General features: G+C 40.1%; 1 protein-coding gene across 3 annotated transcripts in view; it reads left to right on the top strand.

Moving 5' to 3' along the window:
• Window positions 1–24400, top strand: part of gabrb2a (gamma-aminobutyric acid type A receptor subunit beta2a) — a 44403-nt gene extending 20003 nt beyond the window's left edge. For 2 of the 3 annotated variants that reach the window (XM_042492848.2, XM_042492850.2), the window contains 6 exons: window positions 10416–10498; window positions 16452–16589; window positions 17316–17468; window positions 20350–20594; window positions 21069–21209; window positions 22329–24400. In XM_042492848.2, coding sequence (XP_042348782.1) covers window positions 10416–10498; window positions 16452–16589; window positions 17316–17468; window positions 20350–20594; window positions 21069–21209; window positions 22329–22685 — 1117 coding nt within the window. In that variant the 3' untranslated portion in view covers window positions 22686–24400. The remainder of the gene's footprint in view (window positions 1–10415; window positions 10499–16451; window positions 16590–17315; window positions 17469–20349; window positions 20595–21068; window positions 21210–22328) is intronic. The other variant, XM_042492849.2, reaches the window with a different exon arrangement.
• The last annotated feature ends 2632 nt before the right edge of the window (window positions 24401–27032 follow it).

Raw genomic sequence — 27032 nt, 5'->3', positions numbered from 1 at the left:
TAGGACCTGGGGGGCTGGGCACGCCCAAGGGGTTGCAAGGTAATTCTGACATGATTACAACGAGGCAAGGCAAGTTTATTTGTGTTTCCCCTTTCAACAGGAAAGTGTTTAGCTTATGACATAAAATATATAAAGACAAGGATAAACAGAAACACACAGCAATATAAAAAGACACACAAGCAGAATATAAAAAGAGGAAGATAAAAATAAGAGAAAATTGAATAATACGCATCAAACAGGGGAAGGAATTTACAGTGAAGTTAAGGTGCGAATGAATGAACAGTGACATAATTAACTTAAACGTACACTATGCAGGAATTGTCAGTTACAGTTTGTGAACAGAATCACCAGGGAAAGTGAAAGTGAAAGCCAACCCCAGATTCAGTATATTTTTGTTTATTCTTTGCAGTGTCCACAATTTTCGTAGTTTATTTTGATGTGTGCTGCTTATAGTGTGGCATCTCATTTCTACCTGTTTGCTGTGCCCAGGATTGTCCCTAAGACAGCAAAATAAAAGGAAAATAATGAAATAGGCAATTTCCCCTTGGGGATCAATAAAGTATTTCTGATCTGATTTCTGATCTGATCTGAAATACAGGCAGAGTCTCTGCAGATAAGCACAGGCCATACACTTTCAATGAATTATAAGTGATGATTACTTTTGTATAACTATATATAGTGTATAAGGAAAATCCTGCATATGTCTTTAAAAAAATGCAGTGGCAAACAAAAAAGTTTGAAACATCCATTCAAATAACTATATAAGCCATTTCCCACTGTACAAAAAAACAACAAAAAAAGAAAGACCCGCGAACATCTGGCTTTGTTTCAATCGACATTCACACCTGGGACAAACGACACTGGTATTTATCACCTCCGGCTCTCATTTGTTACCTCTGGCTCTGGATTGATGGAAACACAACACCCGTTTGAACATGTTAGTTTTAGCCCCTTTGCCTGCAAGATGCAATGACACACCACCAAAAAATACCGCCCATATCCGCCCAAGCAGTTCTCAAAAATTTTTTGAAAATCAGTCTGCATCAAGCTGGAAAGAGAGACTGAATAAGTAAGAGATATAAAAAAAGAAGAACCACCATAACATTTTCACTGGCCTCAGTGCTGCTCTCTACTGTTTACTAACCTGTTTTCTGTCCTGTCCGTGACGTCAAATGTGACACACCGGTAAACAAAACACAAAGACATACTGGAATGCTGCAGAGCTGTGCACACCGCTCTGGACTTCTGGCAATGGGGGAGGAGTCAATAGTCTGTTTTCAGTGTGTTTTCCCATGTTTAAAAATTCTGCGTACACATGCTAATTTTTGTTAAGGAGATCTAAGGAATTATTTAGCCAAGTCAGCAGGACAAAATGTGACAACATACATTTCTACAAACTACAGATATGTCACATTTACATGTTTCATACATTTTATATCAATGTTTCCAAAATGACATAATATATATATACAGTAAGCTGACCTTTGTCACGGGGCAGGCAGATGGTGTATCACATAGGCGAGACACTTGCCAAACCGCAGACCGCTGCAGACAAAAACAGACCACTGATCGAGACTGTTTTTTTGGAGACCCTTTGCTGCACTTTCTCTGGTGTTTGTAGCGACAAACCTAAATGTTTTTGCATCACTTTGTGGTTTTTCCCAGCTGCATTTGAGCTACCAGTGTCTTTTGTGCCACCAAACATGATCTTTTCTAACCATAACTAAATTACTTATATGCCTAAACCCTTATTGTACCTTTACCACAGCACTCCTGAGAAATGTAAAGTTCCTGATGTATCTGCTACAAAATAATTTAAAAATGTACCTGTTGTTTGCAAAAAAAAGAGAACATTTTCTCAGACTATTGGGTTGGATTATTTAAGACGGACAAAAAAAACAAACTGTAAATGTTTCACACTTTTTCTTATGTTTTGGCTGTTTCACTCTTTCTTTGGGACATCTAAGAGACCATTCAAACTATTGAAACATGAATCATGCTTTAGTTACAACTCATAGTCACATGACACTGTGACTGTGTGGTCAACATGGTTGGAAACCAGCACTTTATAACAAAACTGTCTGATCAACATTTCTTATCATGTTTACAGATCTCAGCATTGTTTTCATATCTGATAGACATGATGTCGACCACTATGGAAATAAAACCCAAGTTGTAATAAAGCAGAATCATCCTTAAACAGCTGTGTACAGGAGGAGGTTTACAGCTTCATGTTTTAGCCTTTCGCATCCCCTGATGATCATCAATATCAATAATTGATCGGTTCTGATCAATAATAAAGCAGGGTGGTGCAAACAGCTGAACTGAGTCTGATTGTGCAGGATGGTTAAACCCGTCTACAAGACGTCTCTTTGTGGTGTTGGACTGTGATGCCTCTGAGGAGACTATCATCCATAATTGATAACTCATAATCAATAATGTAGCAGTTCAATACAAACACTGAATCTGTATTTGTACTGATGCTGCGTATTTGACTTCACAGGCTAGCACAGCCCGTCCATCATGGTGCTGCTGCCTCCTCTGATCTGTCGCCTCCTCTTCACGTGTGTGTGTGCAAATGATCTCAGATTAGTGTCCGTGTTTAAAAGATGAGATTATTGTTGCTAATTCAAGATGTTGCAGCATTCAGTCATTCTCTCTCTAGACTCAGATGCCCTTCTTGCGCAAAGACTGCTTAAAAAATTTAAGTATCTGCACTGCACCAGATTATTCATCGCTACATTTTGTTTCAGGAGTCGAGAAATGTAATTTATAACACTCTGACTCAATTATATAAACCCAAACACATATTTTTGCACAACAGTCAAAAAGCAATGGAGATTTGGTGTGAATTTGAGGGTGTGCGTGCAGCAGAGAGATGTGGTTGTTACCTCAGATACGTTGTCCTTGTCAGTGCCGGTGCCTCCCGGCTCTTCCATTATTTGGTTCGTGGGTTTGGTCCAGGTTTTATTTGATGCTAGCAAGTCCAGACACAAGCTTCTGTCAGAGTCAGCCCGGCCAGATGCCTGTGTGCTGTGAGCACGCTGACACATACCTGTAGAGACGGGCCGGCTGGTTGCAACAGCAGGGCTTTAGTGGATGTGGAGCGGATGGCTAACTGAGAGGAGACTCAGAGTCCTCGACGGGAAAACAGGTTGTATGTGAAAACACGTCCTGCCAGGGTGTCTGAGGGCATGACTGTGTCATTTTCTGTCTGCTTATTCATTCATTTTAGTCCTTATCGTCAGTGTAAAGGTCAACAGTGGCGGAAGAAGTATTTATATTCTTTAGTTAAGTAAAAGTAGCAATTCCACAATGCAGCGGTGGATAGTAACCACGTACATTTTCTCAAGTATTGTATGGAAGAGAAATTTGAGGTACTCTGAGTCTATTCTTTTCATGCCACTTTATACTTCTACTCCATATTATTTCAGGGGGGATTATTGTACCATTTACTTCACTAAATTTATCTGAAAGCTTTATTTACCAGTTACTTTAGAAATTAAGATTTTTGAATAAAAACAGCATTTAGAAATGATATTTTGTTATAAAGTAACCCTTTGATACCTGGGCAAATTGGCTTGATTTCTTCAAAAACATGTGAAGGCAACTTAATAAGAAATGGTGAAAAAAAACAAAACAAGAAATTTGTAAAAAGTTATAAGAAAATTACCTAAATACAAGAAAAAGAAAATATAAAGGAGAAAGAAAAGTGACAATATATGTTAACGATATCTATTTATATAATCTATATATCTATTTTAATTTTACACATAAGTTTGAGGACAACATACATATATTTCAAATTCTGTATGCTCGAAATGTTTTTCTAATTCATTTTTCATACAAATGTGCATCTTTTATATTAAGAGATATATGTGTAATATCAAAATAAGGGATGATAACAATTAATCAACAATCAATTTATCAGTTGTTAAGTATTTAATCGAACATGTGATATTTAGTCAATCAATCGCTATTCAAAGCTGTCAAAGTATATGCATTATGTTGCTGTGAGCTTTGAGTAAAATAAAAAAAAAACACATTTGGTAGCGTTTGAAATAAGCAATTTTCTCAAATAACAAAATCGATTGATAGATTGTTAATTTTACCAATTAAGGATTATGCTATTTAGGAAAATGCTTACGATTCACAGCTGTAATCAACATATATTGATGGGCCTTGGCATGAATATATTTGTACATGACATAAATGTCTACAATATAATATGTAAAAGAAAATATCTATATGATCAATTATTACAGGGTTTAATTGTTGTTGCAATCATATTTCGAAACAATATATATTTAGTTTATACAAGCAAGTTTGGGAAAACAACATACATACAATACTTCTGTATATTTATATTTGTTTTTCTTCTTAATGTTTGACATAAGTGTGTATCTTTTATATTAACATATAATGATGGGCATATATATGTATGTATATGTTCTTTCCTCATACATTTAGTATGTGGAAAATCAACATATGTACATATCATTTCTGTATGGCAGTTGGTATTATATTTTTAAAATAACGCACTAACATGTTACAAATCAGTTCTCCAGCATCATTTAATTGCTGTTTGCGTTTTTCAAAACCTCAATCACAAGTAAATATGTCACGCCATAAGATGGGATGTTGTCTCACTAAATCCTTGCATAAAAAGCTGTGAAAGTAAACATATTATTGGCCTCAAAGGTGAGCGTGGATTTGTGCTAAACTAACTGAAATTAGCTAACACCGCACCTGGGGAGCACCAGTAGATTAGAGTGTTGTTTAGTTTGCAGCAGGCATTAAGTGTGTGTGTGTGTGTGTGTGTGTGTGTGTGTGTGAATGAGTGATCTGCAGGATCTGTGTCTGCTGGTGGATGTGTGCAAGTAGGCGAGTGTTATTTTTGGGGTGCATGCAGAGGAGGAAGGGTGAGGGTGTTGTTTACTCCTTATTCCCCTGGATATATAGTGCATCCCAATCCTGCCAAATCCTGGTCTTCAATTACCAGGAGGAGCAGAAAATTACAACAGTGCTCCCAACTGTCACTTTAGAGCTCGGGTTGACTCTCAGGGAGAGGCAGTCTGATCTAATTACCCAGCCCCTGAAAAGGCTCAGCCAATAACACAGATACCGCCCAGGCTGCAAGAAAAGAAACACACACACAACAGGAGGAAAAAATAACCACACAAACTCCCACTTAGCCTTTCATTTTATGCAGGAAAGGAGGAAAGACCAAAGACATTCGGTGCATGACTCCCGATGCATGTCGCTCAGAATTCACAGAGAGGGATTGAGAAAAGAGGGAGAGCCAGAGAGAAAGAAAGAGACATGAAGGTCAGACTTCATTCAAAATGGAGAAATTATTAGGATTCTCCCTCCGCCCTCCCTCTCCTCTCCTCCCCCCTCCCTCCTCTCTCTCTCTCTCTCTCTCTCTCTCTCTGTCTGTGAATATTGTAACTCCTTTTGTGAGAGGACATATCCTTGTGCTATGGAGACTGTCGTCCTCTTTTGTCTGGGCGAGGAGTGTTCCACTCCACAGCTCAATAGATGACATCGCATGGCCAGGAGGAGAAAGCTGCTGAGTGGTGGAAGAGAGGGATTTAAATAAGCCTTTATTTTCTGTCAATACCATCAATACGAGCTCAGCGTCGCCTTCAAAGTTATCCATCTCTCTCTTAAACAATTGATGAGATAGGCTGGTTTGCATGTTGTATGTGCCTGGATGTGCCTGTACTTTGAAATTAAGAAAGCTCTGCTTTGATTTGGCATGCTCTGGCACACGCTGGACTCTTTTTGTTGCCACTGCAGACATTTTATTTTCAAATTTGGCAACAGTGCCTGAGCAGGGAGAGACAATCCTGCATGCCATGTTTCCTCAGCTCAACACGGGCTCTATATCCAAAATGGAGGAAGCTTCTCCATCTTAATTTAACTTCTTACTCCATCACAATGCTCATTTGATAATATGTCAGTTTAATTAAAGGATGTGCAGGTTTGCAACCTGCTTGCAAAAAAAAAAAAAATCTCTCTCTGCATTCTCTGCTGTGATACTCCCTCGAAATGAGATTCTGTCTGGGAATTCGTGGTGGTTGTGTTATGTCCGTAAACAAGGTCATTTGGAATAAAGGTGCACAGGCTGCCTTAGGGGGGGTCCACACACACAAACACATACACACACAAACACACACACAGGCTGAACTGTGAGGGAACATACACAGAAGGGAAAAAAAACAGCCTTTTTTTAGAGCTCCGTGTCCTATTAGCTCCGACGCAGAGCAAATGTAGCGTGTTTGAATCTGCGTGATCTGTTAGAGCGTGGCCTCTCCTCCGGCAGGTTGGGATGAGAGAACGGGACCAGCCCTGATGTTGATGAAGAGCAAAAAAAGCCTGTGCTTCATGATCACTGCTGCCGCCGCTGCTGCAGAGGTCCATGGCAGACTCTCTCTGCAGCGGAGATGACGATGACGAGGAGGAGGAGAGGCGAAGACGGTGAGGGAATCCTGCAGAGAAATCCTCATCCCTCTCTCCTCCTCCTGCATTATTAGCTGTTTATTAATTGTTAGCGTGGGTATCGGACATGCTAGCTGGGCCAGTGGATGCAGAAGCAGCTCTTGATCAGTGATGCAGAGTCTCAGACAAAAAAGCTCCGAGACTTCTGCTGATGATGTAGGTGGGCTATAAATAGGCTGTTATTTTTACCCCTGCCATTTTGGCCTCATTTCCACATTTCCCCTGTGCTTCCTCTGCCACTGTGATGATTTACTGGTGGTGATGGTGATGATGGTGAGTGATGAGTGGCTGGCTGGTGAGCACAACATCCCAGTAAGTTGTGACCATAAAAGGGGTAAACTAGGACAGATATAAGACTCCTGTGTTAATCCCCCAGTGCACCGTGGCCCTGCTAACTGGCTCTTACATAAGAGCCCAGAGAGCAAGAAAAAGGAGGCAGAGAGAGCGAGATAGAGAGCCTGAGTGTGTGAGAGAAAGACTGAGCGTCTCCACAGCTCAAAAAATGAAATCCTAAACTTGCCAAGCTGGGCCCAGGGGAGCTGCAAGTCTTATGTAGACGGATTTCAAATAAACTTTTGCTCTTAATTATTAAAGACAAAGCACTCTTCAAGATAAGTTTGTCGTTGTGATGAAGTTAAGAGAGGAAAGATATTGTGATTTAGTTTTTACTGCAGCAGCATCCTTCTGCTCCGTCACAGAACAGTGTATTCCTAAATGCTAAGCAAGAGTTTGAAACATTTCAAAAATGTGTACAGCTAAAAGGAAAAATCTGGACTCACTCCCCCCATGAAAATTAAAAATGCATTTTTTAAAATGCATTTTGCTGTTTAGTTGTTGCAAAGGAAATTCCATCTCAGCAGGTGTGGTTGGGTGATGTGACAATATTCACTACACGATAATATATGAATTTGTCTAGTGTCAAAGATTTAAAGGTTTTCAAATCAAGGTTATTTATATAGCACATTTAAAAACAACCACCAAAGTGCTGTACAAATTAACACAAATTGCTCACAGATAACATTTAAATAGGCACAACAACAAAATGGCGGTAATAATTACAAAGCAGTATTATATGTACACAAATATGAAGCAAAATAATCATTAACTCTCCATTTTTACCAGCCAATATACAGAATATGTCAGTTCCTGAAATTCAGTTGTGGTCTCAGGTTTTGGTGTGCCACCCCCGAGATTTTTAGTCACCTTAGCGGTCACCCCGAAAATTTCCAGGGCACCACCGAGTCCTAAGTCTCATCTTAAAACCAAATGAGTCCAGTGAGGTTATTTTAAACTGTCCCTATTACAAACCAGCTTGTTTCAATAGTTTCTAGAAATGAGTGTCAGTATCTTCAATCGAGATTACACGACAGTATAATGATACACTATAATCTTTCTGGCTGATTTCTTTCACTTAAATTAAGAAAATCTGATTTTAAGGATTGACAAATGGACAATAATGAACTGACTTACTTTAGTGTAATCTTGTCAACTATGAATGAATGAATGAACCACTAAAGCAATAAATTGATGAGTTGATAGTAATCAGTTATGACAAGGAAAACCCAAGGTCACGACAAATACGTCAACCTATACTGGGAATTCTCCCACAGGCTGCTATTATTGTTAATGGTCGCATGATGCTATCATGTTATATCAATCAGTGTGTGTGTGTGTGTGTGTGTGTGTGTGTGTGTGTGTGTGTGTGTGTGTGTGTGTATGAAGGGGGGTTGTCTAACTAGTCTAGGATGCTAGATTTAGTCCCTGTAGTTATATTGTGTGTCCAGTCTCTCTCAGACAGCCTCAGGGGTTTGGCACGGCCGGTTGCCAGCCCGTCTCAGCTCTGGCCAACTTGTCGTGTGTTAAACAGGAAGTACGTCGCTCTGAGTGAACCTGTCGGATGCGGCTGGCTCACACTGTGTGGCTCTTTATTATAGGATTTTGGGACCAGAGGTTGAACCTAGTTCTTGTTTTATCTACTTAAAAATAAAACCAGTGCTGTGTCCTAATTCCATATTGTAAATAGTCCTAATTATATAGAGCCTGTCCTTTTATTGTTCCTGCACTTAGTATACAAAAATAAATGTACTTTTCCATTTAAATGTTAATGATGTAATAGCCTATGTGCACTGATGGAAGACAAAATAATGTCACATGAAAGACAATTACTGTTATCATCTAGTAAATTTTCGTTTTTATTGCAGTGTGGGACAATAGTATACATAAACAGCACACTAAAAAACAAGCATTCTTTGTGTGCATGCTTGTTTTTCTATACTTTGTCACTTGTCCAGTATAAATGCAATGCACACTTAAAACCGGCTCCTAATTAGATTTTTGTATGCACTGACAGGACATGCAGGTGTCAAAGTGATATAAAATGCTGCAAAGTCGAAAGCTTATGCTGATGTGATGTCACAGGATCTCTGGGTGTTTGTGGACATGTGACAGATGAAATAAATGTTTCACTTGTTAATTTCAAGTCATCAGTTGCTACAAAAACTGACTTAGTTATTTATTCAACCTTTAGTATAACAGGATAGTCCAATGAGAGCAGTTTCTATCTTTTGCATCAGCATGCTGTGTACACAGGACAATACGTGCAAAAGCAAAAATCCATCTAGACAAACATTAAGCTCACAAAACTGCAAAAAAATTATACATACATAAGGATAAAATGGTCAAATGGCATCAAACCAGCAACAGACGGGACTGAGAGCATGGGGAAGGTTTTTTTTCTGATTTATGGTTAATAGACCAGCACCAGGAGCTGGAATCCAGTGAAGAGCACAGAGGAGAGCTTTAAAAATACCGGGATGGAAATGGTGGAAGGAAAAGCACTGTGTGGTTGCAAGGATCAGCAGGTGTCTCAAGAGATCATCAAAACTGGAAATACATATTAAAAAGACAGACAGAGCTGGATGAATATTAAAGAGCTGGGTATCAGTACTCGATACCTTTAAAGGGCCAGTGTGTAGGATTTAGGGAGCTCTATTGGCAGAAATGGAATATAATATCCATAACTATGTTTTCATTAGTGAATAATCACATGAAAAAATAAGAATCATTGTGTTTTCACAACCATAGAATGAGCCGTGAATATCTACATAAGGGGTCGGTCCTCTTCCAACGAGTTTGCCATGTTATTCTACAGTATAGTACAGTAGATAGGTCCATATTTTATTGTGTTTCTCCTCGACCACTGTAGTTCTCCTACATGCTTGGCGCATGAGAAAAGTTTTAGTTCTGCAACCTCCTTGCTAGTTGCAACTAAATCCTCCATCCTGGACATTTAAGATATATAAACTGAAATAATTCAGTATCAAGCAGTATCAAAACTTCTCCAGTCAAATGTTACCTGCATTTGATCATTTTGTACACAGATCTAGAAAAGAGTATCTGTTGGTGGTTTTGCTCACAGTAAATCATTGTAAGTGCTCTACTTTAATGTGACATGAGATTGAACCACGACTGCAGCAGCTTCAGCTCATACAGTCTGTGGTGTGGTGAAGTGTGGTGTATTTATGGAGCTGGCAGTGTAGTGTGCCACCAAAACATTAGAAAGTATAGATACTCGACGCCTGTGGTGTCTGGTGGCATTTACTGCAACTGAAATGCCTCATAGTATTCTCTGGGTACTGGATTACTTTGAGGGTATACTGGTGGTGGTACTGGTATTGTATGGTACGATACAAGCCTTACTTGGATGACTCTTTGTTAATACAGCATTTGATTTCTAGTTTATCTTGATTCAGCTGTTTAATAACATTTTCCATTTGTTTCTTAAGGAGCTGCTTCTGAGTTACACTGATTTGTCATCATCCTGCAACATCGTACTCTGTGTTGAAGGTCAAATGAAACAAACTGGGCTATTTAACAAATCATATACTTTCCATCCCACTCTCTGTGTGTAGGATCACCACAACTGCAGCCTGCATGATGGACCTGCGCCGCTACCCTCTAGATGAGCAAAACTGCACCCTGGAGATTGAAAGCTGTAAGTACCGTTGTCCCTGACAACCAGCTCTCACACCCACACATAGACGTAGAATTATACAGATCCCACGTACACATGAAGCTCTGAAATCTGGTTCGAAAACAGTCTGGTGGCGGCAAGGTAGAAGGAAGGTTGATAAGACTGCATGCAAAATGCTGAGAAAGGCTGATGAGATATCAAGAGATACGCATCGAGAAGAGGAACATCACTAATGGCTCGCTGACTGATAACATCCAGCCTAATTAATTCAACTCCAACTGCAGTGGCTTCCCAAGGCGTGGAGCTGCCTGATTAGGTCCAGTGTTTCAGGGGTGTGCTGATAGTGGATGTTATGTGCAGCTTCCTCCCGAAAACTGCCTCCATGTTTGTACAGTACAAAGAGCTCATTTCACGAGGAGTTTGTAATTGTACGTGATCCGGTGTTCTCGAGTCGAGGGAGGGAGGGAGCATGGAGGAACATGAGAGGGAAAGACGAGGTCCTCTGCGTGTTTTATCTGGGTCCCTGGAGAAAAGGATTATGGGGCTGGGATGTGGTGTAGGGCTCAGTCTTTCCGGGTTTGATCACGCTATTGCCAGCAGCGTTAAAGTGGCACAAAAACAGCACGGGTCAGAACCGCCTCTCGCTGCTCCTCTCCCATTATGCTCGCCATCTCTCTCCTCATCACTCTCTCTTTTCGTTTCTCATCTGCCTTCTTTGCACAGTCTCATCCTCGTCTTTTTTTTCTCCCAGCCTTTTTATCTCTCTCTCCATCACTCATGCTTTCTTTTTTTCCTCCTCCTCCTCCTCCTCCTCCTCTCTCAAGCAGCCCAACACAAAATGCACACACACAATCTCTCTCTCTCTCACACACACAGCTCCAGTTTTGATCACCAGGCAGTATCTGCTCTCATATGGATTAACTGGCAATGGTTTTAACGTTGGAATCGCTTCATGCCAGAGCATGCTATTTTATTCAGACTAATGAGCCCAGAGAACTCTCACTTCCCTTGATAAACTTGATGCATTTTTAACAGACACAAGTCTTAAAACCCCAGATCCCCTGATACATCAGCAGCTCACTACTGTGGCTCAGACCACTGGTCTCACATGCTGGACTGCATTGAGCAATAATCGATTTCTACCTCTCCATCATTTATTGTAGTGTATACATGCAAATGCACACCCACATATGTATGCATTTCTCAGAGCTCCTGCTGCATTGTCTCTCTTACATGACAGCCCAAGATAAATACACTGATGTAACAGAATGACATCTTTCAAAGCAGAGACAATGATCCAAAGCTAAGGGAGCCACAAACTGACTGACCAGTTATGAACACACCATAAAATGCTCCCTCGCAATGTTCTCTGCCCCAGACACTCCCGTTCCCAAACTCCTCGACACCCTCCTAATCGCAACATGTCCTGGCTGATCAGAACTAATCTGAGCTGCACATAAAAACAGCAGCATGGTGGACTCGGACCCTACCTGGGGTGATGTGGGGTTGCACAAGGCTGGAATGATGATGATGATGCAGGCGTGGAGGGAGGCGTACTGTATCTGCTGGTGTACAATTTCAGCATCAACCACATTGTGCTTCACAGCTGCACCAGACTGTATTCTGTGTCTTATTTCACGCCAGCAGCAATAAAGGGTTGCAGGAATCAGAGTTAGCGTTTTAGCTCTCCCAGCTACCTCATCTCAAAGACAGGTTTTTTTGAATGGGTTTTTGGTTAGAAGCCTAAAATAAGATCTGTGATTAACACGAGCTGAAAAGATTTTCACATTTTGTTCTATGACATAAAATATGTCAATAAATTAAAGATCTTTTATGTTGGATGGTTTTTTTCCCTTGGCTTTTGTCGAACCAGGAACCAGGGTAACGCGAACTTCTGTGTTGGCCTAGAAATAAACATACCTGTAGTACTCTATTAACCCTTTGAAACTTGGAGCGTCCTTACTTTTCTTTAGCTGCCCTCAGATGCCTTTCACAATTATTTAAAACTTTGAACCGTGAGCAAATTGGTGTGATTTCTTTCAACAACGTGGGTAAAAAGAAAAAAAATAGTAATCTGGCAAGAAATGTTCCTCAAATTCCACAAAAAAACCCTTTGAAAGTTTATTAATAAAAAACAATAGGGAAAAATGTCTAAACAAAACAAAAATTGTTTGTAGTTGTTTTGTTTTTGTTTGTTTTTTTAACAAATTTTCATTCTTGTACCTCTTACTAATTTCTTGCTCATTTCTTCTTCCATTACCCATTTCCTTCTTCCCATGTTTTTAAGAGAAATTAAGCCAATTTGTTTAGGTTTCAAAGGGTTAAAGGAGCTGTAATTGACATTCAGAGCAAATCAATGATTCAAAGTCTGAGCTGAGATTGTCTGCACATGGCTCTTAACATGGAGGAGGCTGAGCCAGTGGCTAGTTACCAGTGTGCACAATGTCAACAGTGCAGACAGAGTTAATGTTTGTAACGTGGGTGTGAAACAGAGGGTTGGTGTTACACATCTGTGACAACACTGTTCCTCCAACATAGGCTGGAATGGTGTCATATGAGCGCATTGCAGAGTCGCAGCAATGAGTACCAGTGAGATTCACACACAGGGAGTCAGAGCTAAACATACATGTGCAGCCAGCCTGTACACCACAACAAAGTACACAGATGATTGGATAATAAAACACACAGACTTTATTCTCTGCTCAGGATGCATCGATATCTTCACATATCAAGTAGTGGTTTGCAGCTATTTTGATGCTCTGAATGTTGCATACAGTGGCATAATCTCTACTTTCTTATTTTCAAAAAATCCCATGAAATTACTAAAACCAACAACTGATTTATTTTGTTAACAAGTACTATTTGTGTAGCCAAAGTTGACTTCATTCCATGTGTCATACACCTCCATTGTTGTCAAAAAACTATTAAAACACATCAATGAGGGGGGCCTAGCAGCTCGCCTATAGAGCAGGCATCCAATGTACAAAGGCTACATCTTTGCCACAGCGGTCACAAGTTCCATTCAAACCTTTGCTGCGTGCCATCCCCTCCTTCTTCCCCTGTCACTGCGAAGACTTTACTGTCCACAAAGCTGAAAAGTCCAAAAAATAATCTTTTAACAAAAAGAAACATACAAAAAACACACCAGTGCATCTGTTGACATGTCAGTTCATTACCATGAACACACCAGTATCATTTTATCAGTCAGTCAGTCAGTCCCACATACACTGATCTTCTGCTCTTAAATACTCACTGAACCACCACACGTAGATTAATATGCAAGTCCCCAATAAATTCAGACTTCATTGCTGTTTGAGTTACATTTGCTAAACACTACGGTCCCCAGCTGTTAAAAGAAACATAAGACTAATTACATTTGTTACCTGTTGTTCAAGATTTACGCCTCTGGTAGGAAATTGAGTGCCACAGACAGAATAAGTAATACAGTATATGTAAAGAGATGGAATAATACAATGTTGGTTTGAATTTTTTTCATGGGATTTGCTATTATATTGATAAGATATTGCTAACCTTAAATGTGGAGTAGGTGATTCTGGAGAAAGATAGTTGATTGTTGAGTCTCATTCGCAGGTCATCAAACACCAACACTTGGGTGGGTAGCCGGACTGAACCACCAAACCTGGGAATGAGAAGCGGTGTTTCTGCAGAATCACCTGCTCCACCTTTTGACTTTTTCACAGTAGATATCTTGAAGTGTCTCAGTAGGAAATAAAAAGGTGTAAATACATCAAAATGGCTATCAAGTCAAGTCAATTTTATTTGACTATCCAGACTTCAGTTTCAGGGAGCTGTTGTTGTGCAGGCAGCTTCATGCAGAACACAGACACTGTTGATACTGTTAGTAGCACCTGTGTTTTGCTACTATGACGAGCCAAAATGTGTACTGTGAAAAAGGCCTTTGGGTGAAGTTAGCTGCCTGTCCAACCAATAACATCCCAACACAAGCACCATGACTAACTTCACCTTGAATGTCACAGCAATAAAGAATTGTGTGTTAATTTAAAAAAAAAAAAATCAGAGCCTTGCAGTTTAATAATTCATCGCACCTGAATAGGTCAGTGTCTCTATTTTGAGTGTGATGCAGACAAAGTAGGGAGTGACGTGAGGGAGAGTAGGAATGGCTGCTACCTACCTGCTTGTCTGCTATGCTATTTAGGTCTATGTCAGAGACAGTCTGCAACACTGGAGTCCCCCAAAAATGACGGCAATGGTTTGCATGCATGTGCAACAAACACATCAAGCTCAAATTTTCTGCTGTGTTATGTGGCTTTAAAATATCATGTGAGTTGCTACAGAATGTTTTGTTTCTAAACTTATCCCAAGGCTGTTGGGTTTTTTATGTGCATTGCAATAGTTTTTCTCTATAAACACAGATAGTTGATCCTTATATTTGTGCAGTTGTGTAGAAATTGTAACTCTTTTATACTGAAAAGCCTCCAGGAAGATTCAAAGCTTTTTGCTTTCAAGTGACCCAATGTTGTCTTTAAGGATCATTCTCCAAATCATATAATAATATTTAAAGTCAATGTCCTACCTTAAAAATACTGCCATTCTTTCAAGTTGATGTAAATAAGTTATGAAAACAACCTGCTTGACATGTTCAACATAGATCGTGATATCAAAATTTGATATCATGAGCATGGAAAATGTATTTTATTTTCAAAATATTTCAGTTTGGTAGCTGACAGCCATGCAAGTGATGTTTCTGGTGCTTTCAGTGAGCACTTAAACACACCACCAAGAAAGCATTTGAAATAATTGCTTGCTACTGTGTTAACATGCATAGTTTATCTCTAACAAAAATACCATTTTCATAGTGTGCTGAAATAAATGTGATCCAATCAATTTTAAAATGTATGAATGCTTTAGAACATTGATTCCTAAACTTTTAAGCTCGTAGCACTTTAAAGTCAAAGTCAACTCATAAGATATCTTTAAGGTTAACATATCTTTTAAAATCTTTGGGTAGGAGCGCGTCCTGCTCTCAAACTAAAACTGTCCGAGGTGCTCTTTGGATACCTGTAGACCCAAAAATGAAAAGAAAAAATCCAAGGTATTCTCTTTTTAACAATTAAAACATGTTAATGTAATGGCATGGTCATATTAGACCTAGTAACAAATGGACACTTTTTGGTTTCAAGCTGTTGTCAGGGAGTCAAAAACATATTTCTTCTTCACAAATTCAAGTCCTCATTTATTTTCAGTGGCTGAAATGATTAAACTATCCTTTTACACAAAAAATGATATAGAAACACCAGCCAAAATATATGCAGAATTTAATGTAGCCAAAATGTTTTCCTTTTCCAAACTTGTTAATTATGTTTTGACCCCTCAAGTACACTTCTGCTGCTGCTCTAGATAATGGTGAATGGTATTTGTAGTGAAAAAGCTAACTCTATGTGTTCACATAAAATCAGACAGATAGAAAACAGCTTCTGGACATCACAGGAGAAACAAACAAGCAGTTCAACAGAACGGAAGGAAAGTGAAATGAAACCTGCTTGTCTTGATGCATTATTGATGACAAATAATGGAATAAATCATATATCAAATATAATTATTTTGTGTTTTGTTTTGATGTTATTGTAAAGTCCAGTTATTGTCCAGATTTCCTGTGTTTTCTCCTTGTGTAAAGGAGCTTTGTAACACCTAGTTATAAATTCCATTGCTTAGGGTGGCAATAAGTTAAAATATTTTAAGTTTGAAATGCAATTTTGTCTGCCTTTACTATTGCCGATATTCTTTGCGGGCTTCACCTTTTTTTCCACTTTTACATCCTGCTCTCATCCACCAAAATGATATTTGTTTTGCCGTCTACTGTCTCCCTGATTTCATGTGAACAAAGCATGAAATAAAACCACTGATGTTAACATTTAACATTACCACACTATATTATGATGTGTTGTAGACCATAACTGGGCATTGACAATTTTTCTGTTTGGTTTCTCTGCAGATGGATACACGACAGATGATATTGAATTTTACTGGCGAGGTGGAGATGGCGCTGTGTCCGGGGTCGACAGAATAGAGCTGCCACAGTTCTCTATCGTGGACTATAAACTCATCTCCAAGAATGTGGTCTTCTCTACAGGTACACAACAGTTATCTTTGTCTTTGGTTCTTTTACCATGTAGCAGCAGCTTTCATGTGCAGTGGCTGCTACAATTGGCATGAACAGGTTACTAAGAAAAAGTACATTTGAATTTCTGCATTTAGACACCTTTCACAAATGTTTAAACCTTTGAAACCTGAGCAAAAAGATTTAATGCTCTTCAAAAACATTGGAAAAAAAGCAATGAGAAAATTGCAAGGATTTGGGAAAAGGTGAAAAGAAAACAACAAGAAAATTAAGATTAAAAAAAGGAGAGAGCAAGAGAGAGAGAGATTAGAAAATTATCACAAAAAGGGAAAAATACCCAGAAACTACATTTATGATTACTACAGTTATATATTCTAAATATCTTACAGAATATAAACATACTATAATTTTAGCACTTTTTTTGTATTTTGTGTTTGTTTTAGGTTGTTACTTTACTTTTTTTTTGCTCATTTGCAGTTATTTTTTTTGTAACTTCTGGATCATTTCCTGTCAAGTTGCTCATTGCCTTCGTCCTGTTTTTAAGATATCAAGCCGACTTGCTCAGGTTTCAAATGAAAAACATTCCACAGTTTTCTTCAAATATTAGAATACACACACAAGCACATAAAAGTCAGACATGGCTGGCTCCCCGGTGCCAAGGAATATATAGCTTTTAGTGAGCGTCATTGAGGAAAATCTATTTCCATCCCACTTCCTCTCTCCCTCTGCCTCCTTCAGGTTCCTACCCCCGCCTGTCCCTCAGCTTCAAACTGAAGAGGAACATTGGTTACTTCATCCTGCAGACATACATGCCTTCCATCCTGATTACCATCCTCTCCTGGGTCTCCTTCTGGATCAACTACGACGCCTCGGCTGCCAGAGTGGCCCTGGGTAGGATTGCCTCGCCACTGCTGAACAGTAACCCTGGGAAATAACCCAAAGCTAAATGATAACAGAGCATAAAAAGAGCCATTTAACATACATTGAGCCTTTAGCATTTCTATACATTATTGCATCTGCCTGATCTCTGTTTTGACCCTTTATTTTCCCAGCATTTACTTTATTCCTCATTAGCTCAGAGCATGTGAGTGATAGCAGTGTGTGATAGGCTGCCTGGCTAAATGTCTGTTGTTCAGAGATGACTATATGCATGACTCATGCAGAGCGAGATGTGCTGCAGCTCGACCTTGAAGCGTGCTGTCTCTCTCTCTGCCTGTCTGTCTATCGGACCCTCTCATTGGTCAGAGATCTCTGCTTATCAGAGCCAGATCGCGGCTAAATTACAGCAGAACAAAAGGAGGCAACATTTGCGTAAATGTACCATACACATTTGAATATTTTTACATCAATGTCAAACTGCCACTGATGCTGAAATGAAAGCTCCTTTTAGTGCTAAACTTGGGTATGACAGGTCAGAACAGCGGAGGAAATGGCTTTGAGCTTTATGTGTGTCGTTCTTGTCACACACCATTTGTTTTCTGGAGTGGGACACATGCGGGTTGGAGCCCCAGACGGAGCGTTCAGAGGGTAACGTGATTTAAAGATCTGCCTCCTCGCAGTGTCCTGAGAACGTGCAGCAAGCAAGCGCAGCCAATGAGAGGCGAGGCTCCATGCTACAGTGACACTGCTGGCTGCTGGGTTATTTATAATACGTGTGAATCTGACCAAATGCAGATTGTGCATGCAGATGACTAATGTATCAAACACAGTGTGTGTATGTTGAAAAAAAACCAGGTGAATTGTGCTGTGACTAATAGCAGATGTTTACAGTGTGCTTTTATATAGCCTACAGTTTGTTCTGTGGCCATTTGAATACATGATTAGGTACAAACATAATGAAACACACAAACACAAACAGTTTCAATCTCAGGAGGTTTCCAGGGATCATTTTATCCATATGGGTTCACATTATTTCAGGCCTGTCTGTTTGCTATAAATAAATGCTATATAATGTACACGATAAACATGAATGCTTATGTTCACAAGCACAGACTCATGTCCTCTGATGATGAGCACCTGATCTCAATTATTTTAATGTACAGCATTTCCAAATAATCGGGACACCCTCATTCATGCACTATTTCCTTCAAAGAGTGGTGCAGGAATGATTCTTAAAATCCAGAAATGAGTTAGCATTTTAGCGCTTACAGTTCCCTCATCTCAAAGTCAATGGGTTTTTGGTTAAATACTTGAAATAAATGTCTGTGGTTAAGACAAGCTTAAGAGGCTTTTTACATTTTGTTTAGCAGGATAGTTTTCACAGATGAATGGCACTTTTATGATTTTAAAGTATAAATACAATCAACAGATGTAAAAAGTTAATGTTAGGCTATAAATGAATTACACCACTGTCACATGACTTCAACGTCACCACAACGCCTGGGCCAATAACGCGGTGTTGGGAGTGATGACGTTTAGTGTCCCTGACAACCTCTGTAGTTTCATTTAGCCAGTTGTTTGTAACTGCCTCTTTAAAGACACGCAAAAGTTCACATGTACTAATGAATTCTGTGTCACAGAACAAAAACTTCATAAATGCTTGTTTGCCACAGAACTTATTTCTGTAATTTAAATATCCAATGAAAATAATACCATTGGCTTTCTGTAGCGGGAACCAGGACAAAACTCACTTCTGTGTCTGCCTACAGAACCACATCATCTCTGCAGCATTTTATTATGGATACTTTACTGAATAAAGAGCAATAGATTTAGATTGTGGGCTGATCTGCATTATGCATCGTCAAAAATGGTGAAGTCAGCATGCTAACATGCTAACATGCTGACTTTATCAGGCATAATATTAAGCATGTTCATCTTAGATTAGTGTGTTAACACGGTAGCATTTTCTGACTGGTTCTAATCACAAAGTACAGCTGAGACTAATAAGAATGTATGTAGCTCTGCAAGTATTTGGTGCTTCAACCCAGCCCCTGACTTGACAAACACCGATGCTCAGTTAGTGTCCCCAGGCGTCAGACACCAATGAGGCACACTTTAGCAGCAGCAGTTTTTTATGCTCCAAGCGACTGCTGTAGTATAAAGTGTGAAAAAATTTGCATAGGGTTGGTGGGTCAAACAAACTCCAGACTTTCACCCAGGAGGCCACTGTTAATGTCTCCCGTGAAACCAAAAGTCAGTTGAGTTATTTTAACAACAACCTAGTGTGCTTGTATTTGTTGCATACTAGTGATGTATGTCACGTGATACAATTAACATAATAGGCCAATGTTTGTTTGTTTTTAACCTCAGTACTGTTTCAGTTAGATAAGAGCTTTTATGCATTTAACAAGCAGAAACTGTACATTTCCTGTGAAAATTGAGGTAAATGTCTTTTTTTTTAAGATACAATGTATATAAAGAGCATAAGTTGACATGCCATCCCAAAGCCTTTCAAACTGAAGCTGGAGAGGTACCTACAGCCTCATAGTTGGTTGTTTAGAGCCACTGACAAAGCATCAGTAATTATCATGTTGGGACTGAGAATGTGCTGGGTCATTAGGTATTGGACAAATTGAAATTGTGACCTGATGATGGTGTTAGTTAAAAAAATTGCACAAAATTTCATCTTTATTTATCTAATAGCTGTTGCGATATTTCAGTTTGGACCAACGTGTTTGACCAACAAATTGATATTATCATTCCTCAAAATCTAATGTAACCTTAAGTCAACGTGCCAACCTTTTTTTGTTTCATTGTACAGATTATGTTAAAAATGTCTTACAGCGTCTGAAAACTTCACTTTCTCTCTAAACGTGTGACCTGTGGTATCCAGGGATCACCACGGTGCTGACCATGACCACCATCAACACCCACTTGCGAGAGACGCTCCCAAAGATCCCCTACGTGAAGGCTATTGACATGTACCTGATGGGCTGCTTTGTGTTTGTCTTCCTGGCCCTGCTGGAGTACGCATTCGTCAACTACATCTTCTTCGGCCAGGGCCCCCAGCGGCAGAAGAAGGCGGCTGAGAAAGCAGCCACGGCCAATAATGAGAAGCTGAGACCTGACCCCAACAAGGTACATGTGCAGGCAAACTCCCTCTACAGGTATCTGTGCTGTCGGTTATTGTGTGTGTTTGTATCTGTGGGAGCAAAATGACTTCTTCTCCTCTCAAGGTCAATGTGATGCTGTGATCAATGCTTGATGTCCTTTACCAGCACTCTTTACTCCTGCTCTAGCTCTCCGTTTCTCACTGGTTTAGCCTTGTGTATCATCTTTATGACTCAGACTAGGATCTGAAAGAGTGAATGCAGAAGCAATGATTGGCTTATGCTTTATCTCCATATTTCTGTGTCTCTCAAAAGGGCAAGGCGCCTTGGACAAAAAAAGAAAAATCCCTGGCTGTGGCGCCAAAGCCTCACTTTAAATTTCATTCAGCTGCTAAAGTTAGCAGGAACAACAGCAACATAAAAAATAAAACACCCTTTCCTTCTGAGTGTGGCAAGCTACGATTTTCCCCTAAGTAACAGTGCTGATTTTGTATGCTTGCAGTGGCTGGTGGGAAATGTAGTTCAGAGAGATGATGCTCTGTATGCCAGAATGAAACAGAGGGAAATTGACGCATATGACTCGATGTGGGATCCCATCTTTGTGGACGATGCCGCATTAGGACTAGGCGAGCAAAGAAATAAGGTACTGGAGGTTTTGAAAGTCAAAACTAACAATGTCATCAATCTGAATCAACCCAGATCAGAGGAAAATGCTGTAGTTTTTGTGCATTTCTTTGATTTCTATAGATTTTTAAGGCAACTTTGATCATCACTCCCACCATTGTGTTTTTTCCCTCTCTTGGTTTGCTCTTCATGCATTTTCCTGACAAACACGGCTTAGCAGTTTGATTTCTGCAGGCATTAATTTAATCTGAACTTGGGCTGTACATCTAAATTGATGGGAAATGACAAATATGGCAAGAGAGAAGAAAACATCAGTAGCTTCTCTATCATTCAGTTACAAATACTGTACAATCTCAAAGGCAATTGATAACTCTTGTAAAACTAAGTGAAGCAATTGAGAAAAAAAAAAAATGACGCCAGATAAGAGAAAGAGATCATTTGCCGTTTGATGAATAGTGCCAAATAAGTGGCTTCGCTTACACAAAAACAGAACAAGCTCCATTTACAGCGGGACGGGATTGGATTATAGGGACGTTTTTCCTCAGAAGTCAGGCTATGGATGAAGAAATGTTGATCCGAATTCACTTCCCACAACGTCTTTCCTGACCTGCCCCCCCGAACCTTTTTAGCCTCTCCTCCATCTTTGCAAAGTCCTTACTATTTCTCTCAACCTTCTCCTGTCACATTTTTTTCCTTTTGCTTTCTCTTTTTTTATTCAGTTTGTCTTGTGAATCGACAGAATTTTAACCACACTCTGGTTGAAATTCTGAGATGACAATGAAGATTTCTCCATGAGAATTAGTTTGTGGAGTGCGTTGTGCTCTTCCAGGAATGTTACCTCATAGTCTTGTGGTCGTATTATCACTCAGATATTGATTAACAGATGATCAATAATTTACTTTAGTGCTTTTAAAGTGCTTTTAAATTTTTATTCACTGTAAGTAACACAGTTTTTGACTCATTTGCATTACCCATTCTAGCACCTCATCAGTATTTTTTATACAGTGAATGACTTAATGATCATTGTAGCTACTGATAATTTTATTAGATTAAGTTCAAACTTAACAAAAAACACTTTTAGATTTCCCCATGGCAGTAACTTCTCATGGCTCCACCTGTTTTTACACCCCTCACGCAGATGACTCCCGACGACAACATCCTGTTCAGCACCCTGGAGATGAAGAATGAGATGGGTGGTGGCGGGGATCTGTCCCGGGGCCTTGGAGCACCCGGAGACCCCCGCAACACCATGCTGGCCTATGATAGCTCGACACTGCAGTACCGCAGGGCAGCCATGGCCCGCCAGAACTATGGCCATAGCGCCTTGGAGCGCCACGCCCAGAAGAAGTCGCGCCTACGGAGACGGGCCTCCCAGCTCAAGGTGAATATCCCAGACCTGTCTGATGTGAACTCTATCGATAAGTGGTCCAGGATGATCTTCCCCACTGTCTTTTCCTTCTTCAACGTCGTCTACTGGCTCTACTACGTCCATTAAACCTGGCGGCATCCCGTGGCCAGCTTGTGGCGGGCATGAAAAGAAGAGGGGGGAGGGGAGGGTGGGGTTAGGGAAGATGAGAGAAATCAAGAGAGAGGTGATGTGAAAGAGAGAGAGAGAATGAGAGATAAACAGTGCACCAACTTTTTTTAGCTGGTTCATTTTAGAAAAAGTGGAGAGAATGCAAAGACTTTTGGATGGACTGCAGCAGCACCCAACACTTCAGTCAGCAGTGACTCTTTTAGGATTTGGGAAACACCTTAAAATCGACTGAGAAACACTCGAAAAAGAAGAGCGAGTTTTAAAAAGACAGAAACGGTGCCTGTTCCAGAATTTCAATATATCACTAATATTTGTCATTCGTAGCTTACTCTCTGTGGATCAAATATTTATGCTTGTGTTTGCATATACTTTAAGGATTTGTTTTGTTTAGTATCTATTTACTTCGTAGCCGAGCTGTCTGCATCCAGGAAAGCTTTATAAATGATTTTAAAGGAGTCATCCTTGATAGTCTATTTTCCTATAATTACTGTATATCAAAAACATCCTTTAAAAGCATGCTTATGTTTGATTTCATTTGCATCTCAGTCATGATGATGATGATGGAGCGCAAAGCATTTTAGTTTCACTAGTTGAGGTTAGTCTGTCAGTTACCATTTTGCAGCTTTGGCTTAGCACGGCCCACCTGAGGGGGATGTTTTGAGCATCGCTGGATGACAACAGGTGGACAGCAGGGGGCGCTCTTTTCTCTGGACATCCCTGTGGGGCTTTAATGGTGCCAATGCTGAGCAGGATTAAGCTTCCTCAGTTATTGAAGGTCTCATATTATCCAGTGAAAGAGCGGGACTGTTGGACAGTGACGCTTTGGCAAAGTTTTTTTTTTTTTTTGCTTTTGCGGTGCTGACAAAGTCATGTCCATTTCACCACGTGTTATTTTTTTAAAGAGAACATTTGACTCCTCCGTAATTTCTGCCATCGTGTGAGGAGCTCCAGAGGCGGAGAATGGCTTTAACACGACTTAAGCTGGTGTAAGAACTTTGCTGATAGACGAGCTGAGTTTCATTGCAACCAGAGTTGCTGCATAAATATGGCAATCCACAATCATCATTACCAGTAGAATTGAATGATAGAAGTATGATGCGTTTCATTGTGATTAGGTTTCTGTTTTGAAAAACTGTAGATAAACATAAATCATGTTTAAAGAAAAAGAGATGATTCATTTTTATAAATCAATACTCACATTATTGTGTAAATATTATGGATTTATTCTATTTAAATGGGTCTCTGTTGTTGTTTTTGCAGTTGAATTACAGATCAAATGTTCCATTCAGTCGAAAAAAAAAGAAAAAAGAAAAGAGCAATTTAACTGAGGAAAAAGAAAAACACAATTCACAACTTTGCTGACTCTGTACTTTTGGGACTTTTCTCTCTTTTCTTTCTTTTTAATGGACTCTAAAAGCATCTACTTGCTGAAACTAAAGCACTTCCAGACACCAGTGACTTTTGGGTCAATGTTTTGTTCTCCAGAAATGACTAAACAAGGACCCCACTATCCAGGCATTGAAGTCAGGCATATTTTGTACAAAGTTTCTGTAAATTCCAATTGTAATATTTCATAATGACTGTAAATATCTTGTGTAATGATTGTCAGCAATTATGAAGATGTATCTAAATTCAATTAAAACTCAATTCAGTCTATCACTTCAATAACAGAGTATACGGGTGGCGGTTTTATGTGTCCCCGGATGAATGCGTGGCTGTTCATGACTGTCGCAGCTCATGGCTGATTGAGTGTCTGAATGAGTGAGTGAACAACTCAACCCGACACAGGGAGTGACTGGGCAAGCGAGAGAAGCCAGTGTTGGGGTGAACAGAGAGATGTGAGGGCTGCAGCTGGGGACTATTGGCTGCATAATGGATGGTGAGGCAGAGCGAGAGGCCGCCGTGGTTGTGGTCTGGTGCTGAGATGGGCTCGGCTGGGGTCTGAGCAGGGCCGTGCGCCTGCCCTGGCCTCAAGGGACATTAACGCAGAGAACCGTAGATATGGAGGCACTCTGTGGACTCAACTGTGTCCTGCTGGCTGCAGGGGCAGAGCGCCTGCTACAAAAAAAAAAGACAGGAAGAAATGGAAAATAAAGGGCAAGAAAGAGAGCCATCCATCCGTCCATCCATGCCTGGACCTCTCCCTGCATCCTCCCCTCGCTCAGCAAACCGACTCCACTCTGCACTGCACTTTCTTCCTGACCTGACCACTGTTACAGCCCTTAAATGGATGCTATTGAATATTTGATAGTGCAAAACATTGAATATTTAATATTTAAAAAGGGATTTTGTTCTAGCAGGGACTAATGTGCAGCTAATGTTTGATTTTGAACTTAGAAGACCAGAAGAACACAATGAGATACCAGTGGATGGAAGATGTTTTAACAGGGGAAATATCTTGATGAATCAGAAAGAAGAATAAAAGCAGGAAATGTGGATCTTCAAGAGAGTTGAATGGTTCAGTCCAGCTTGAAGAGATCCTGAATTATACAGTAGTGGATGTTTCTTATTGATGTAAATGGAGGACAACTTAACATGTAGCACGGAGAAGCCGATCATGTTTGAGGATTTTATAGCTGGAGTTTGTTTTTGAAATAACGAAAAAAAGAGAGAGATATGACTGCATGTGGCCTGTGTGTGTGTGTGTGTGTGTGTGTGTGTGTGTGTGTGTGTGTGTGTGTGTGTGTCTGTGTCTGTGTGTGTATGTGTGTGTGTGTCTGGGTGTAAAACCTCTAAGTGCAAAACTACCCAAAAAGGCACAGCGGTGTAAGAACTGATGTAACGCGACATGTAACCTTGTTCCAGGTTCCTCCATGCATCGGTAAAAATCAGCTCTACATTACTGTTCCCTCTCACTATAACAGATGTATAATCTCACTACAGTAGACAGATGGTTTATGCTAAATTGGCCCTCTATCTCTCTTTCTCTTTCTCTTTTTCTCTTTTCAAAAAAGGGCATTAGTGTTAATATGTGAGAGAGGAACGGGGGGAGGCAGATGCTTTATACTTTGTGTTGTTTCCATGTCACTGGAGTAATTAGGAATGCACAGACCTCTGCTCTGTGGAATTGTGTGTGTCTGTTTTGTTTCCAAGAGTGTGTTTTGCTCCTGTGTGTGTGTGTGTGTGTGTGTGTGTGTGTGTGTGTGTGTGTGTGTGTGTGTGTGTGTGTGTGTGTGTGTGTGTGTGTGTGTGGCAGTTTGGACTCACAGCTGCGCCACTGTGCAGTCGGCGTGCCAGCCAAGCCAAACCCAGCCAGAGCTGACTGGGACGGGTGAGAGGGTGAGTCTGGCACACTTGCATCACGCCACTCCCCTGCTGTACACGAATCAGATGGAAAATTACGCCAGCGGAGATAAACCAGCCTGTGTCGGCTGTTCTAAGACAAAACAGGAAATCGTGTAAAATATCTAGACTGAAAATAAATTACCTGCAAGGCTGAACATGACATGCCTTACAAAAGACATTAAAGGTCAATCTATCTCCATTTAGGGCTAATTTTCCAATTATGCCTCTATATGCTGTGCATCAAGGTTCATATAGTTTTATTGCTATGGCTGTAACTGTGTCTGAAATTTAAATTTAAGCACAATAAATGAGTGACCCGGTGCAAAACTGGCCTGTTTAAACGGGTTCCGCAGCCTGCTCTGGAAAAGAAAACATATGTCAACATGAGGAAGTGGAAGGCATCCTACATGCATGCCATCTGTGCAAGAAGCTGCTTTGTTGTAGGCCATCATACATAAGAGTCTCTCACACACACACAAACAGATTCATTCACCCGGTTTTGTTTTGTCAAACTTCTGTCAACTTCGAGGCTTCTGTAGCTGACCTCTGACTTCTCCCCTGACAGCGAACAAAAATTTGCCATGCACCAGTAAAGAATCATGCTCATTACTATCTCCAGCCTTGTTAAGATCCATTAAGATGATCTCTGTCTTTTAATGGTATGTATTCTCCATCTGGATAGTCCTGAGTGGGGTGTGTAAGTTCCCTCTGTTGTGTTCATTCACACTCTGCAGACTCTTCATATATGTTTGCCCCGAGCAGTGGTTGTATTCCTTTCGGTGTTGTGTTGTCAGTTCAAATCTCCTTATGACCCACTGCACCAATTTTCTGCTCTGCAAATATTAGATTGTCAGCTGTGCATACCATGTCACTGTTTTTTGTACTTTAAGTGTTTAATTTTCAAGGACAACATCAGTGTGTAAAGTATTAAGACTACTACACTATGCAGGTCACTGACTCATAATTCTGCAGTCTGAGTGTGTCAAAGATGTGAATATCTGGAATGAGATTATTGACAGC

This window comes from Plectropomus leopardus, chromosome 8, assembly GCF_026936395.1.
Source record: "Plectropomus leopardus strain MGB_pleo_1.0 chromosome 8, ASM2693639v1, whole genome shotgun sequence".
Classification (NCBI taxonomy): Eukaryota; Metazoa; Chordata; class Actinopteri; order Perciformes; family Serranidae; genus Plectropomus; species Plectropomus leopardus.
This window is presented reverse-complemented; position numbering and strand designations above follow the sequence as displayed.